General features: G+C 55.4%; 2 protein-coding genes across 2 annotated transcripts; both read right to left on the reverse strand.

Moving 5' to 3' along the window:
- Positions 1 to 177: 177 nt before the first annotated feature.
- ST6GALNAC2 (ST6 N-acetylgalactosaminide alpha-2,6-sialyltransferase 2) lies at positions 178 to 14,411 on the reverse strand. Its single transcript, XM_059997703.1, has 9 exons — positions 14,152 to 14,411; positions 10,857 to 10,917; positions 7,723 to 7,897; positions 6,913 to 7,081; positions 6,317 to 6,455; positions 4,701 to 4,804; positions 2,929 to 3,012; positions 1,974 to 2,073; positions 178 to 967 (listed from the first exon to the last, which is right to left on the reverse strand). The coding sequence occupies exons 1-9, from the start codon at positions 14,274 to 14,276 to the stop codon at positions 800 to 802; spliced, it is 1,125 nt and encodes a 374-aa protein (XP_059853686.1). The 5' UTR covers positions 14,277 to 14,411; the 3' UTR covers positions 178 to 799.
- On the reverse strand, positions 3,055 to 3,858 carry LOC132414864 (testis-specific serine/proline-rich protein). Its single transcript, XM_059997851.1, has one exon. The coding sequence runs from the start codon at positions 3,856 to 3,858 to the stop codon at positions 3,055 to 3,057; it is 804 nt and encodes a 267-aa protein (XP_059853834.1).
- Positions 14,412 to 14,732: the final 321 nt, after the last annotated feature.

The raw sequence follows: 14,732 nt of genomic DNA on the forward strand, positions 1-14,732 counted from the left end.
CCAGTAATGTCCTTTTGGTGACAAGGTGGTAATACATCTCCAACGGGACTTTAATCAGGGGCCAGTGACCTTCTGCATGGTTGACTCCCATCAAATTCCTGTGGTTCTTGGATTCTGAATTCTTTGTGCTAAACACCCTGCATGATATACTACTTTCCCCAACACACACAGACACAATGGTTATCCACCATTTATGCAATTATCTAGTTCCAAATCACATTTATCGGGGCAGAAGTGAGTCGGTCCTGTTCTCAGAAAGGCTGTTCCGACATGGCCTAGAGTTGAACTGCTTTGGAGTTTGCGTGAAGCTGGACATGCTAGTGGGAGGATTTGGGCTGAGAAGCGTGCGTTTGCTTCTACTGCTGCTTGATCTTTGTTAACTGAGAGACCCTGAGCCGCTCCACTGACCTCCTAGTCACCTCGTGCCACTACTGTCTTGGGAACGCTCAGCCTATGAAGGATGCCTGCCTCACGCTGGTCAGGGGCAGTCTCACCTTGAGAGTGTTATCTTCGGTTTTAAAGACAAATCCAGCACAGAGCAGTCCGTTTTTTCTTGGCCAGGGTTGGGATGTCTGCCTCAGACCAGATGAGCTGAGGACAAGGTGGGGTGTCTCACAAAGAATAGGCTTCAGTGACAGTCACACATCCACTCGGTGTCCTCTGTAGGGAAGAAGCGGGGGGAGGGCCAAGGACAGTTGGAGCCCCTCTCAGGCTGAAAAGACCAGAAGGCAGCTTTGGCCACTTGAGGGGCCAAGGGCCTCAGCTCTGCAAAAACACAAAGGTCTTGGGTGCTTCAGGGTCAGCGCTGGTACAGCCAAAGGATGCCAGCCTTGTGCAGGTCCTTCCACAGGGTGGCTTCCAGGGACAGATCATGGTTCGCGTAGAATATCAGTGGCTGCTTTATTCGTTCGAAATAGTGGTCAGAAAATTTCTGGTAGTTGCTTGTGATGAATCCATAGGCACTAACCTGGACGAGGACAGTCACTGAGTTAGCATTTACTGCGCTTCCACTATGTGGAAAGTGACGCGAATGTAGAAGCCACGTCCCCCCATAGCTGCCTTGTGTTGTGTGAAGGGGAGGATCAACGGCTCTCGCCACACTTTAACACCCTGAACTGTGCTCTTTCCACACATTTTCTCACTCAGCCTCACAACCATCTTGGGTAGATATTGTCCCCATTTTACAAATGGGGACACAGGCTTAGAAAGGTAACCAGACATGTGTCCCCTGTCACAAACTAGTAAGTAGCTGGGCTGGATTTTGAACTCGGGTCTGTGACACCAAAGCTGTGATCATCACTGTGCTCAAGATAGAGGCAAAAAGCCCCTTACCTCCTATTCTAGTGGTGACTGCAGACAAGAAGACTCCTGTTTAAAACGGGGAAAAGGTGACCAGAGTCCAGTGGTGCCTGGCCTCAGTTCTTGCGCTGGCTTCAGTGTGGGTCACTGCCTTTTCTTGAAAACCACTTCTCAACCTCTGTCTCTGCGCACTCATGTGGGCACCACCCCATTGAGAATGTCTCATACAGTGATTTCAGAGATTCCTTGTGTGGTTGGCTGCCCACCTTAGTTCTAGAATGTCTTCACAAAAAGATGTCTCTGCCCACTTTTGTTAAGAAGATTTTGCTTTCACAAGAGCAGTTGGATAAAATGTGCCTTAAATACCATATGGAGCAGCTGCCCTGGGGCAGAGGGGGTGAAAGAAGCCAGCCCAGGGGAAGGTGGCTGTGATTGGGAACTCAAGGCTGGCACAGGGGACTGTCCTATAAGGGACCCTGAAGACCACTTCTGCCATCCCGTTCCCGAGACCAAGATCACTCCTGCAGCTGGGGCATCCTTCCGCCACAGGATAGAGGCCCAGAGTCCCAGATCTGGGCTAGCAGGCCTCTCATGTAGGGGATATCATGGATCGAATTAGGTTCCATTCAAACCTACTTTGCTGCTGTGGGCTCCTGAGAGGGAAGACCTCTTACCTGGTCACAGGTATGCAGTGCTGTCAGCAACATGAGGGCTCCAGTACTAGGCATGTATAGGTCTCTGAATTTTGTGTTAATCCACTTGGATTTCAGAAACCTGGAATCAAAAAGAGCCATCAAAACTCAGGACTTTGGGTCCTGCCGGTCCTGCACACCAGCTAGCTTGATGGTTGCGCCATTACACCAGTTTGGTTGGAAAACTGCAAAAATTTCCTGCCCCTCTACCCCAGCCCACCCCCAAATGAACTATACACAAAAATCTTTGGTTGAGATAACAAAGAGGAACAGGTCCTCCCAAAGGACCGCAGGTGAGAGCCTTCCCCTTCCTCCCACTCTCTAGAAGCCTGAATCCAGTCTAACTCACCTTTCCTCTCTACAACACCCTCCTGCACCATAGTGTCTAGGGCAAAGGTGGCCTAGTTAATTAGCCGGATATCTAAGCTTCTACCTCCAGACTTTGGCCAAGCAGGAGCCACGTATGAGGACAGAGCACACAGGTCCTGTGACTGGAGGCACCGGTGAGGTGATGAGGGGGGTGGGGTTTGAGATCTGCAGGCAGGTGTTCCCCAGGCTCCTCCCATGGTCTCCTGTGTTTGAGCTGTGATCAGGCCCGCAAGTGATGACAACTCGGCCTCTAGCAGTCCCAATACACCCCCACATCTATGGTCCCCCCATGCCTGACCTAAGGCTTTCTGAGCTTTCCTAGTAAGAAAACCTGATGAGTTCCCTCTCCATTTCCCATCTACCTTGACTGATAGAACACCACCTCCATCAAGGTATAATACTCAAATAAAGTAGTAAGTGAGGCAGTATAAGTGCTTGCGGCGTCCTCGTACATGGCCCCCCTGTGGGTTTAGTCCTTGGGGGGGATAAAGCCGGTGCTGCCGGTGAGTGTGGAGCCAGGGGCGGGGGTGAAGCAGTTCTTCCCAGCACCACCCCTGCCCCCACCTACCTCTCTGTCAGGTAGCTGATGAAGTCTGGATGGAGTAGCTTGAATTTGCTGGCAGAGGCTTCTGGTCCAAAGTAGGTCTGAGGCCTAGGACCCACGATAGAAGTGGACAGAGGGGCCGGTGCCGTCTTACGGCCCGTTGGGGAATGAGGAGAGGGGAAGGGCGCTGGGACGGTGGCGGCGTGTGGACCGGTAGGGGCGGGGCTGGACGTAGTAGCGGGAAAAGGGGGTGTAGAAGGTGGCGGGCAGCACCGTCGGGACCACGTGCGGCTTCCCGCCCACCAGAACCTCCAAGGGCGGGGTGTACGTGAGAGAGGAGGGGGGTGTGAACAGAGCGGGAGGGGTCGGGTAGCAGCAGTGGACCGGGTGGTGGGGAGGGGGTGGGAGGAGAGGGAAGTAGAGAGACTCAGAGGGGGCGCTCTCTTGGTTCTCGGAAGGGCAGGGGAAGCACTGGTTTTGGGGCAGTGGTGAGGTGGGAGGCTGGAAGAAGGGGGGCTCCTTCAGGAAGTGGGGCACGTAGGGGGCGATGTAGGGTGGGATGCGCCGAATGGGCCCGATGTAGGAGGCCGAGGGTGCAGGGCTGTAGGATGGAGACAGAGCGCTGGGCACAGGGGGAATTTGGGAAGAGTTTCGAGAGAGAGATTTTAAGCCAGATTGGGAGGGAGATTTGGAGGCGGGTGGAGTGATGTTTTGGGCAGACCCTCGAGGCTGGACATGAGGGCTAGGGTTCAGGGAGGAAGACCGGGAAGAGGGCTGTGAGGCATTTGGGGTGGCAGGGTGAGAGGGGAGACGGGAGGAAGACCCCCGGGTGGAGGACGGGGAAGGGGCTGAGCCACCGGCGCTGGCGTAGGGCTGCTGGTTGATGTGGTTGGATCGGGATTGAGAGGGGGACTGGGAGGGGGAAGGATTAGGGGTGTGGGAGGGGGAGCTCATTGGTGTTGGGGAGGCTTATGTCTGCTCGATGTCTTTGAGCCAGCCCCCCCAGAGCCAGTCCTGCCCCGCGTCACATAGCCCACCCTCATGACCAGCTGCATTGTGAGCTCTCGCAACGGATTGTTAGGTAATCACGAGGGGGGTGGGGCACAGGGCAGGGCTGGTGGAGCCCCCCAAGGAGGCCTCAGCAGCTGCTCTTTCATGGTGGGTGAGATGTCCTGGAGCCACCGAGATGGGAGGCTGGTCATTGTCACGGGGGTGGCACAGATTTCTAAGGACCTGACTCAGGGACAAGAAATTGTCTCAGCACCACAGGGAGGAGGTTTAGATGAGGACAGGACATGGTTCAAAAGAGCTGGACACAGGCCTGCTGCCCAGGAAGGTGGGGGAGAAAAGACAGAGGGCCCTTTGTTCCCACTTCGCGGGACACTGGACTCACGTCGCCTGCTCACCCATTTCATGGGCAGTCTTGGGAGGGTGCCCGCCAAGAGGAATGGAATGGATACTGGCCCCCACTCTTGGTTTCCAGACACAATGTGCTGGACAGGTCCTGCGGCTGCCACTGGCTGGGTGGCTGGGTTGTTTGTGGGGACAGCAGCCCGAAGCTGAGGGGCCAGGCCTGCCTGCTCAGGAAGGAGCCCCTCGAACCTACAGCCCACCTTGTCAGGAGGGTCCCTGGGGTCCAGCAGCGTTACCTAGGCTTTCCTGGGGGTAGGAAAAGAGCTTAATCTTCTAATGCTCTGTTGAACTCGGGGGTTTTCTTGCCGCCTTCACCCACCTTTCCCATCTGACAGTGGACCCTGGGAGCATTACCATGCCCTGCCCCCTGCCTGGCTGCTCACCTGTCCCCTTTATCGGGGCCCTCAGGGACAGGCACACCTAGAATGGCCGATCTTAGCATCATGTAGTCGCGGATGTCTGAGGGGATGAAGATATAGCGCAGGTCCTGTCGGAGGGACAGAGAAACAGCCGCAGTGGGAACGAGACCACGTCAAGATCCTGCTCAGAGTGGACCGCTCTCCGCCCAGTCTGTCTGCCCTGACGGGAGCATTTCCCTCTTATGCCTGTAATTCCCACTTTCAGGTACCCTGCTGGTTTCAGTACTCAAATCCTTCGATACTCTTCCCTTCAAGAAGTGATGCTTAATTGCCATCCCCTTGAGTGTGGGCTGGACTTAGTGACTAATGAACAAAATTTTTCTAACGCGTAGGAAAAAGTGGAAGTAAGGAAGGGTATGTGACCTTGGAAAGTGGGTCATAAAAGGCACTGGAGCTTCCTTGCTCTCTGGGATCGCTCACTCTGGGGGAGCAAGGGCTGTGAGGGAGCCATCTGAGCTCCGGCCAGAGGCAGGCCTGAGGACTGCAGCCCCTGCCCGTCCTGACCGCGACCGCTGGGGGACCCTGAGGAGACCCCGCTGAGCTGCTCCTGAGTTCCTGACCCGTGAAAACTGTGAGATAATCGGTGTGTGTTGCTTAAAGCTACTAGGTTCGGGGGTAGTTTGTCATGCAGTTATAGATAATGCCTACAGGTTCTGTGGCTACACCAGAAGTGGAGCTGTCCCGTGTTGTTCTGTCACGAGCTGAAAGAGGCCTCGGTGCACAGACACTGTGGCTAGGACACCCCTGAATTCCCTGGTCAGAGGAGGAAGCATCTAGAAACTCAAACCAGTCCTACTGAGCATCCCAGAACCCTTATCCTGGGGCCTCCCCGCTGCATGTGGTAACCAGCCCGCTGTAGAAGCGAAACACTGTGTTACAACCACCAGCTGTGGGTGAAAGAACCTGGAAGCGGCAGACAGATTCAGATTCCAGTTCTGCTCCGAAGCTGCGGCTCTGGGCGTGTTTTCCTCGATTGCTCAGCTGAGCCTCAGCTTCCTGCATGGTCTGCTGTGAGCCCTCAGGAGGGCACACATCATTCTTCTAGTGGGCAGCGTGAGAGATGGAAACAACCCTGCACTGCGGTCAGAGGGGCCTGGATTTTGATGATTCTGGCTGGGTGGTGGCCTTGGACACACCGCCCTCTGGAAAGGGGCTGCTGTGATGCCTGTATCCGGTGCTGGGAAGGAGGGAGGCACTCAGTAAATACTGTGTGTAGCCTGAGCTCTGGGTGCGGGGGAGTCTGGATTTGAATCCAGCCCCACCGCTGCTTTACTGACTGAAGGGGCCCTGAGCCTTAGTCTCCTCACCAGTAAGAGAGGGCTGGCGTGGCCTCTGTAAGTGCCTGGCATTCCATAAGCTTTCAGTCAATACTCATTCGTGTTCCACCCCAGAGTTGTCCTGAGCCACCTGAAACCACAGGGCGCCCCTGCCCAGATCCGCCCCTTCAGTGGCTCCATTGCGTGGGCCCAAGACCCTGGCACAGCCTCTCTATGCACTGGGCTGGGGCTTGGGAACCCTGTGGCCCACCCCTCAGACGCGGGTTGGGAAACAATGGCACCGACTGTCAGTGGCAGCCTCACCTGTCCCTGCGGCACAGAGGTGAAGCCCAGGTTTGAGTAGGAGATGAGGGAGTTCTTCATTGTGTTTACAGTGAAACCGTAGAAGGAGGTCTTGGTGCCCACGTCCTTCTCAAAGCCTTTGATCACAGCACCATTGAGTCTGGTCCAAACAGAGGCCCATCAGCCTGCTTGTGGCTACACGATGCTGCGTGTTTACTTCCATCCCCAGGGGGCCTCACCTGTCCCTGTTCCATCCCCAGGGTTCTGTCACTCCCTCTGCCCACAGCAGCCCCAGTGCCCGGTCACTAGCCCCATCCCCACAACTCGGGACCTGAAGGGATGCCTTGTGAAGTGGACAAAGCTGACCCCTGGCAGCTCCTTCCTCCTGGGTCCCCTTAGCCGACCACACCCTCGCTTATCTTCAGGGCCTGTTTCCGTAATGCCTTTGTCCGGTCTGCGCATTACAACTGCTGAGCTGCCTGAGGCCACTGCTGCCTTGGCCCATGCCCTCACCTATGATGCCCCCCCCCCCCCCCCCCCCCCGCCGGGGGCTGGCTGGGGACCAGCTCTCCACCCAGCTCCTCTCCTGCTTCCTCCCTGGCCCCTGCCCCACATACCTGAACACGTAGTCATGGGCATCGATGTTCTGACCCTGGCGGGAACCATTCAGAATGCCTCCGTTACCCACCACGGCACACCGGATGCAGCCCGGAAGCAGCTCCCTGGAGACGGCAAACAGCCTGGTGCTCTCAGAGCCATTCAGGAGGCTCAGGGTGGAGGCGATGGCTGTGGGTGTGGGACAGGGTGGGGCACCACGAGGGGTCACATGGGTCATTGGGGCCTTCCCAAGACTTCCTGGCTCCCCACCTGCCCGAGGCCTGACACCAGCCCCTCTCCAGAGGCACAGAGGGTGGAGGACAGTGAAATGCCAGTGGGAAGAGGGTGGTGGGGCAGGGGGTTTGGCTGTGCCCTCAATCATCTCAAGAACTCATACCAGTCCTCCCAGGACCGTGTGTATTCCCAAAGAAAATAATCGGAGGCATGGTGGGACGGGGGGCAGATTTAACGCGGAGGGGGCTCTGGGTGGTTTCCCACAGAAGCAACCACCCGCAGGCTGTTTGAGGCCCCACAGCCGCTGTCCTCGGCCACCTTTGGGCACTGGCATCTTTCACACCAGGGAAGCCCCAGGATGGTGAGAGCCACTTGCAGGGGCAGCCAGGCCCCTCTTCTGGACACTGTGCTGCTTATAGAGATGAGGGGGGAGGGAGTCAGGAGTCGCACAGCAGGGGTGTCGAGCCCTGAGGCCCGCCTGGGAGGAAGAGGCAGGGGGTCCACATCTTGGTGCTGTGAGGGAGGAGAGGCCCATTCTGCACCAAGGCCAAAAGCAGGAACAATGGACTAGTTGAAGCCAGAGGGCTGCAGGCTACCTTGGCCGGAGAGCCCCTGCCAGCCGTAGGGGGCTTTGTGCCGGCTCAGGCTGTCCCAGAGCTCCTGGGTGAAGAGGTTCCCTGACAGCAGCACTGGAATGGAGAGATCAAACAGATCCCGGAAGTGAGGGTGCCGTTGAATGGCGAGATAAAGTGGGTGTCGACAGGGCAGGTTCTGTGGGTGAGAAGAGAAGAGGGCTGTTTCTGGGGGTTGGGGTGGGTAGGAGCCACCAGGGGGCTGGAAGGGAAGTGCCGCCCTTCTCCCTCTAGACTTGGGCAACCCCCCGATCTGCAGGCCCAGGTGGCCTGTAGTGCAGCAGCCCAGTGGGGCTGGGAGCTTTCTGGATTTACCCTGCCCAGCCCTTCTCCTGGATGCCACATCTGGGGCCTGATGGCCTCCTACAACTTCACCTCACACTAGGGGGGGAACTTTGAGGCATTTTCCCACAAATGGATAAGACCTGCCTGCCCTGTAGTGGAGGAGGAGGTCCAGCCTGGGCTTAGGAGTCCGTCAGCCTGGATCCAAATCCTAGCTCTGGCAGTCCTTGCCGTAGGATTCACGTGGAACAGGCTGCTGGGAAGACTTATGACATGTTTCTGCCAGTCGGTGCCTATACTGAATTGAAGAGTGTCCCCTCCCCCAATTCATGTCTGCCCAGAACCTCAGAATGTGACCTTATTTGGAAATAGGGTCTTTGCAGGTGTAATTAGTAAGATGAGGTCATACTGTATTAAGGTGGGCCCTAAATTCAGTGACTGGTATCCTCATAAGAAGGCATGTGCTGATGGGGGCAGAGATTGAGTGATGCACCTACAAGCCAAGAAACACCTGGCGCCTCCAGACGCCGGAAGAGGCCAGGAGGGGTTCTTCCCTAGAGCCTTCAGAGGGAGGCTGGCCCTGCTGACACCTTGATTTCAGACATCTGCCCTCTAGAACTGTGAGAGAATCCATTTCTCTTGTTTTAAGCCACCCAGTTTGTGGTAATTTGTTCCAGCTGCCATAGAAAGCCCTCGAGGGCCTCTGCACACAGCGACCTTGAAGGAGGGCAGTGTACCAAAAAGGCCTCAGCTCCATCTGCCTGCAGCCCCCATGTCAGAATCCCGAACAGCCTCGGCTTGGGTGGAGCTGTTCTTCCCACTGAAGGGGGCTCTTTGTTAAGCCGTTGGTTTGATCAAAGGACAATGCAGGAAAGAGCTGTACAGTCATTTCTGCTCTTATGTGACATATGAGTGCCTAAAAACCATTATGCAGAATTGTGCAGCCAAAACCACAGGGCTTTGGGGAAGGGGTTAGCAGCGCAACACTCACAGACTTGATCCGTGACGCATAAAATAAGAACGTGGGTAAGATAGAAGCAGTTTTACATACATTCGCTGGTTAAGGAATATATAAGTACTACTAAGAATATGGCACTTGACCTTGGAAAAGACTTGACATTTGCTTGTGGATGTGGGTGTCGGAAGGGTGGCAGCTTGGGAGTTTTCGTGAAGTGGTGGAAAGCTGGTTATAGCGTATGCGATGAAGCGGATGGCTATCTGAAGTGTGCATGTGTGCCTTTTGTGTATTCCTACATGGCTCCCTTTGGTTGAGTGTGGTTTTCCGCATTTACCAGTGTTCTTGCTGACAAAATCACTGAAAACACACACGGAATTTGGATTATGCTCATATTGTTTACTAATATAGCAAATACTTATGGAACAAATTCATGTTTTCAAAGCAAGCATTAAGCCGAACTGACAGCGCTAATGTCACTACTATTCGGTTTATCATAGGGATGTTTTCCAGGGCCTTCTTTATGAGGCTCCAAGAGAAAAATCTTCAGGTCTCTGTATCTGGAAAGGCTGCACTTTCCTTGGGCAGCTAGCTTGCTTTTTACCTCATGGACAGGGTGGCAAACTTTCCTTCTTTGCCGTGGCCACTAGGAAGCTAAGAGCCGGATATATAGCCCATCTCTTACACCCTGTGGCACATTTTTCATGCACTTATCTGACGTTGTCTAATTTTCCTCCCTTTATTTTTCCTTTACCTGCTTCTTCATTTTATTCTTTTTTTTTTTTTTTTTTTGCCATGTCATATGTATCCGAAAGCCACCTCAAATCCTTTTTTTAAATGAGGTGGGGAAATATGTCAATTAGCACCAAGCAGCTCAAGGTGAAAAGGACTTTAGGAAAAGTAAAGGTGACCTGACCAAGCACTTACAAGACCCTCGACGCCTCTCTTCAGCCCGCTGGCCAAGTGTCCACCCGGCCTCTGTTATCAGGAAGGGGTCCCCATCACCTGCCCAGGGTTGCCTACTCTGTCTCTGACCGCTCAGCGGTCACTAAGTCTTGCATGGGGTGAAATCTTGCTCCCTGAGGCTTCAGTTAACAATTTCCAGTCTCTGGGGCATTAAAAACAACTCTTAAACCCGAATCAAGCCAGAATTACACAGTCATCACCCCTCCCAACCACAGCACGCAGAGGGGGTGAGGCCGTATTGCTCAGTGGTTCAGAGCCAGGCTCTGGGGTCGAATGAGAAGCTCGAACCCCTGTACCACCTCTTCTCCATGAGTGACCTTAGCCTTTCTGCGCCTCATTTTACTCATCTGTAAAACTGCCTCACAGGCTTGCAATGAGGCTTAAGTGAGAGAACTCACGTAAAACGCTTGAGACGGTCTTTCAGGCCACAGTCAGCGTGATCTGTTACAGAGCAGGGCCCGGAAGTGCTCAAAACCGTCTTCCCAGGGCTTGGTGTTTACTTCATGGTGAGCAGTTTAAATGTGACTTTTACAGTAAAAAGACATTTTGAGGAGTAGAATGTAAAGGTCACAGGACTTTTAAAGACAAATCAAGACTTCCCAGAACTTTTCAGCTGGCTACACCCCAAGGAGTAAATATGGAGTCACCCTTCTCTGCTGTTAGGGTTCAGGGAACCTCCGTGGTCAGGTCTGAGGAGCCCTGACTGGCTGGCTGCTCAGTTCTCTGCTTCCTTTGGGGGAATGGCGGGGCGGGGCGGGGTGGGGGGTGGTGGTTCCAGAGTGCTCCCGCCAGCAGGCTCCTGAGAATGTTCTCATTTGTGCTTCTCTTTCCCCTTTTCCCCCGAATGCTAACTTGAGAATGTGAGAAACCGCCCCAGGGTAGCTGGCCCCAGTACCTTTCTCGTCGTAGAATTCGATGCCTTGGGTCCAAAGAAAGCTTGAGACGATGTGATGTTCCTGGGGGAGAAGGCAGAAGTAAAGCAGGGATCTCGCCTGCCCCTGGAACCTGCTGTCTGGCTCTGTTAGCTCTGGGGGCTGACATTCCATCAGGGTCTGATTGTTTTTTCTGTGCTCCGATTCTTGCCCATCCCTCTCTCTTTGGGCACACAAAATACTGTCCTATTATTATGTTCTACCCAGAAACCAAGAAATAAAGAAGCCCCTTGGCAAGCGGCTGAAATGTGGAGTGTATAGGAACAGTGAGGTGGTGGTGAAGAGATGAAAAGATAAAACAGGAAAGATTGCCAGCCCCCTGGGATTGTGACCATCTGAGGGGTCTCCCTGCCAAAAGGCCCCAGAAACAGGTGTTAGATCCCAGGTGCCTTGGGCCCCCTTCACCTGGTGAAGGGCATGGGTCTGAAGCCTGACTCCGTGGATTTGTATCCCAGGATCTCTGGAAGCTACTGAACTTCTCGGAACCTCAGTCTCTGTCTGTTCAGCTGGGGTAATCATACAAGTGTGAAGATAATCACATTGAGACAGGCTGGGACCTGGGGGCCTTTGCTGCAGTGCTTGCACGTGGACAAACGACCCCTCGAGCCACAGAATGCAAAGAAACTTATAAGGGACTAAAAATAGCTGGGTGCGTGTGCAACTGGGGCAAATTATGAACAACAAGATACAAAAAGACCAAAACCTCAGCAAAAGCAGGGTGTCGAGCAAAAGCAGGATACTGCACAGGTACCCTGCACAGGTAGTACCACCAAGGGGGTGGGCACCTAAGCACCCCCTCTGGCCCAACGCCTGGACCCATTCCTACTGTCACCCAGTATAAGGAACCAACTCGCGCCCCCGGCCCCCCCCCCCCCCCCCCCCCCGCCCCAGGGAGCAAGCAAGGGAACCTGTTACTTGTTTTCGCTTCCCCCTACTGCAGCAGGGGCCCCAGTAAAGCCTTGCCTGAACTGTTGGGAGGTGCAAACACAGAATTTATGTTACCTTACATAAAAAGCCTGCCTTCAGGTTTGTGAAAGACCATGGAGGAGCAGGCCAGGAAAAGCAGGGTGATCCCTTCCCCCACCTGTCCCTTGTGCCCCAGAGGGGCCACCCACATAATCCTGTAGTTCGTCTTTGAGGAACTGGGACTGCAGTGCTCAGCCTAGGTGGCCTTCGAGAATCCTAGGGAGCTTTTGCTCCCTCCCCAGTGATTCTAACACGCAACCAGGCTTGGAACCTGATGGAGGAACTGCTGAATTGGTGGAATAGAGACAGAAGGGACAGAGTTGTGGGGCGGGGCTGGGGAGCCCCCCAATCCAGTTTTGCTGCTCTGAATTGCCCCAGCCTCAGGGAGGCCTGCTCCTCTCTCCAGAGCACCCCTTACGCTCACAGACTTCCCCCAGCCTCTCCCACTCCGGAATCCATGGGCATTTACACACCAGCCTGGGAGCTGGGAAGGAGTGGGGAAGGGGCCAGCCCAGCTCACCCGCACCCCTATGGAAAATTTAACCAGCCCGAGGAGAAAGGAGGTCGATGTTGTGCAGTTTTTCATAAAACTAAATTTACTCAACTTAGATCATATTCTTAGGAATTCTTCGCCCTAAAATAGCCTTTTCTTTTACAAAATAATGTTCACGGTAGATGGTAACTGGCAGGTAACTGGCGTCCTGTAGTATCCTCACCCCCTCCTCCAGAAAAAAACAAGTCTAGAAATCCAAGCCCAGGAACTACTGATTCAGATTCTTCTGTGAGTAAATTCCTGAACCGATTCCACTGTCTAACCTGCAAGGAGAGCCCCGTCTCAGGTGTGGTAGGCCTGGTCCCAGGGCCTTGCTTCCCTGGACTCTCCACTGTAGCCAGCCAGGTAGGTCCGTTTTTGGTCCCCAGTTGGGGAGGTCGCACAGCCTGCCGTCCCTGCCCAGATTTCCATCCCGCCTGCCACCCTGCTTACCGAGACTGAGTCTGGACCTGGCCCCTGGGGTTTAATTACAGCACAGACGTCACCAAAACAACAAGGATATGGACAGGTTCTTGGGTTGTACTAGATTTTTGAAAGATGAAAGATCTTTAAAAAAAGCTTTGTTGAGGTGTAATGGATGTTCAGCAAACCTCATGTTTTGAGTGGTATTAGTTACTCTCAACAGATGTTCAAGTGTGTTTCAAAACATCCTTACATAAAACTGACAAGGATCCCCTTTCTTAATACCCTCAATATTCTCAGTCCTCCTTATGCAATTTCTGACTCCAGGGAGATGAAATAACTTCAGGTATTGCCTGTTAGAGCACCTTTTGTTCTAAAGGGACCGGACTCATCATCAGTGGCAAGGGTGTTTCATATTGTTTGGAAATTTGGGTGGCTTCTGACCTTGTTTCCTGATAGCAGACACTAATTTTGATTTCATTTCCTTATTCCTGGAGCAAGGTTTAGTAAGGACTGTGCCGGTGGGAAAGCGCTGGGAAGGGAAAGACACGCCCCGCAGGCCTCAGAAATCCAGGCTCTGGGCACAGCTTGGCCCACCTTCCAGAAGTAAAGCTAAATCCTTTTGAGGCTTCTTCAGTAACTGGAACCATCACCTAGCAAAGGCAGGCTCTCAGATTTCTCCTCCTGGGGCACAAATGAAAGAAAGGTGCCCAGGGTCGGCGAAAGGGAGCGGAGCGCAGGAGGAGGCTCAGGGACGGGAACTTGGATGGAGCCCAGGATCGGCCCCAGTTCGCCGATCGCGCCCGATTGCGCCCAGACGGTGCTTATCAAAATAAACGGAGCAGAGAGCGGGGAGTTAAGGGAGCCCGGCGCGGGGAGGGCGGGGACCACAGCTAGAGGGAGAGGCGACCCGCCGCAGCCCGGCCGAGGAGCCCGGCCAAGTTGGAACCGGGAGACTTGGATTCCTGCTCCCAAGGAGAACTTGAAAAAAACGTGACGTTAGCGAGGGACAATGGGTGGCAAAAACGGGGCTGTTTTTAAAAGATTCAGGTGTCCTAGCCAAATCTGGACAATAGAAAGGGTTTCTTCTCAGGACCGGAGGGAAGTAAGCGTAAGGTTGTCGGGAGCGGATCGCCGGTGCGCAAGGGGCGAAGCTCCTCTCCGACCCCGGCGGAGGCTGTGGGGCCCCGGCAGCACGCCGGGGTGGAGGCTCTGGGGACAAAGGGCCGCAGCCCGAGTGCCCGCGGCAAGCCACCCCGGAGGGCGGCCCAGCCCTGAGCTGGGCGCCCCGCGCGTCCCCTGCGCCCTCCAGACAGGTCCCGCGCGGCAGCCCCTACCTGGCTCCGGTCAGGGGCCCCGGGTATGACTCCACCGCCGAGGAGTACAGGGCGACGAGGATCCCCAAGCAGACAACCGCGAACAGGAGCAGCAGCCAGAAGACAGGGACGCGCGGGAGCCCCATGCAGCCCCAGCCCGCGGGCGCCCCGTCGGCCGCAGTCCCGGGCGGAGGGGAGAGGCCCGGGTGGGCCGGGCCGGACTCCTGGACTCGGCCTCCCGGCCCCTTGGGCCCCTCCCCGCCTATCCCCGTTCTGCCCGTGCCGCACCCTCGGGGCCTGCGCGACGGGTCCCGGGGGCGGGGGGGGGGGGGGCGGAGAATGTAGCGCAGGCGCCGGAACTGCCCTCGCCCCGCCGGCGCCCAGCCCGGGGACACCGCGCGAGCCGTGGTTGGGCAGGGCGCTTCCCGGTACCTTCAAGGGCGGGCGTGCGAGGTCCGGGAGCTGCGGGGCGCGGGGAGACGCCGCCACCTGCCGCGTGGGCTGCGCACTGCGCCCCGACGACCCCCGAGGCCCATGGGAGGGGCGGCGAGGATGGAGGAGCCAACGCTGACAGCCCAGACCCTGGGTAGAGCTGGAGGGGG

The sequence above is a fragment of the Delphinus delphis genome, chromosome 19 (assembly GCF_949987515.2).
Source record: "Delphinus delphis chromosome 19, mDelDel1.2, whole genome shotgun sequence".
Classification (NCBI taxonomy): Eukaryota; Metazoa; Chordata; class Mammalia; order Artiodactyla; family Delphinidae; genus Delphinus; species Delphinus delphis.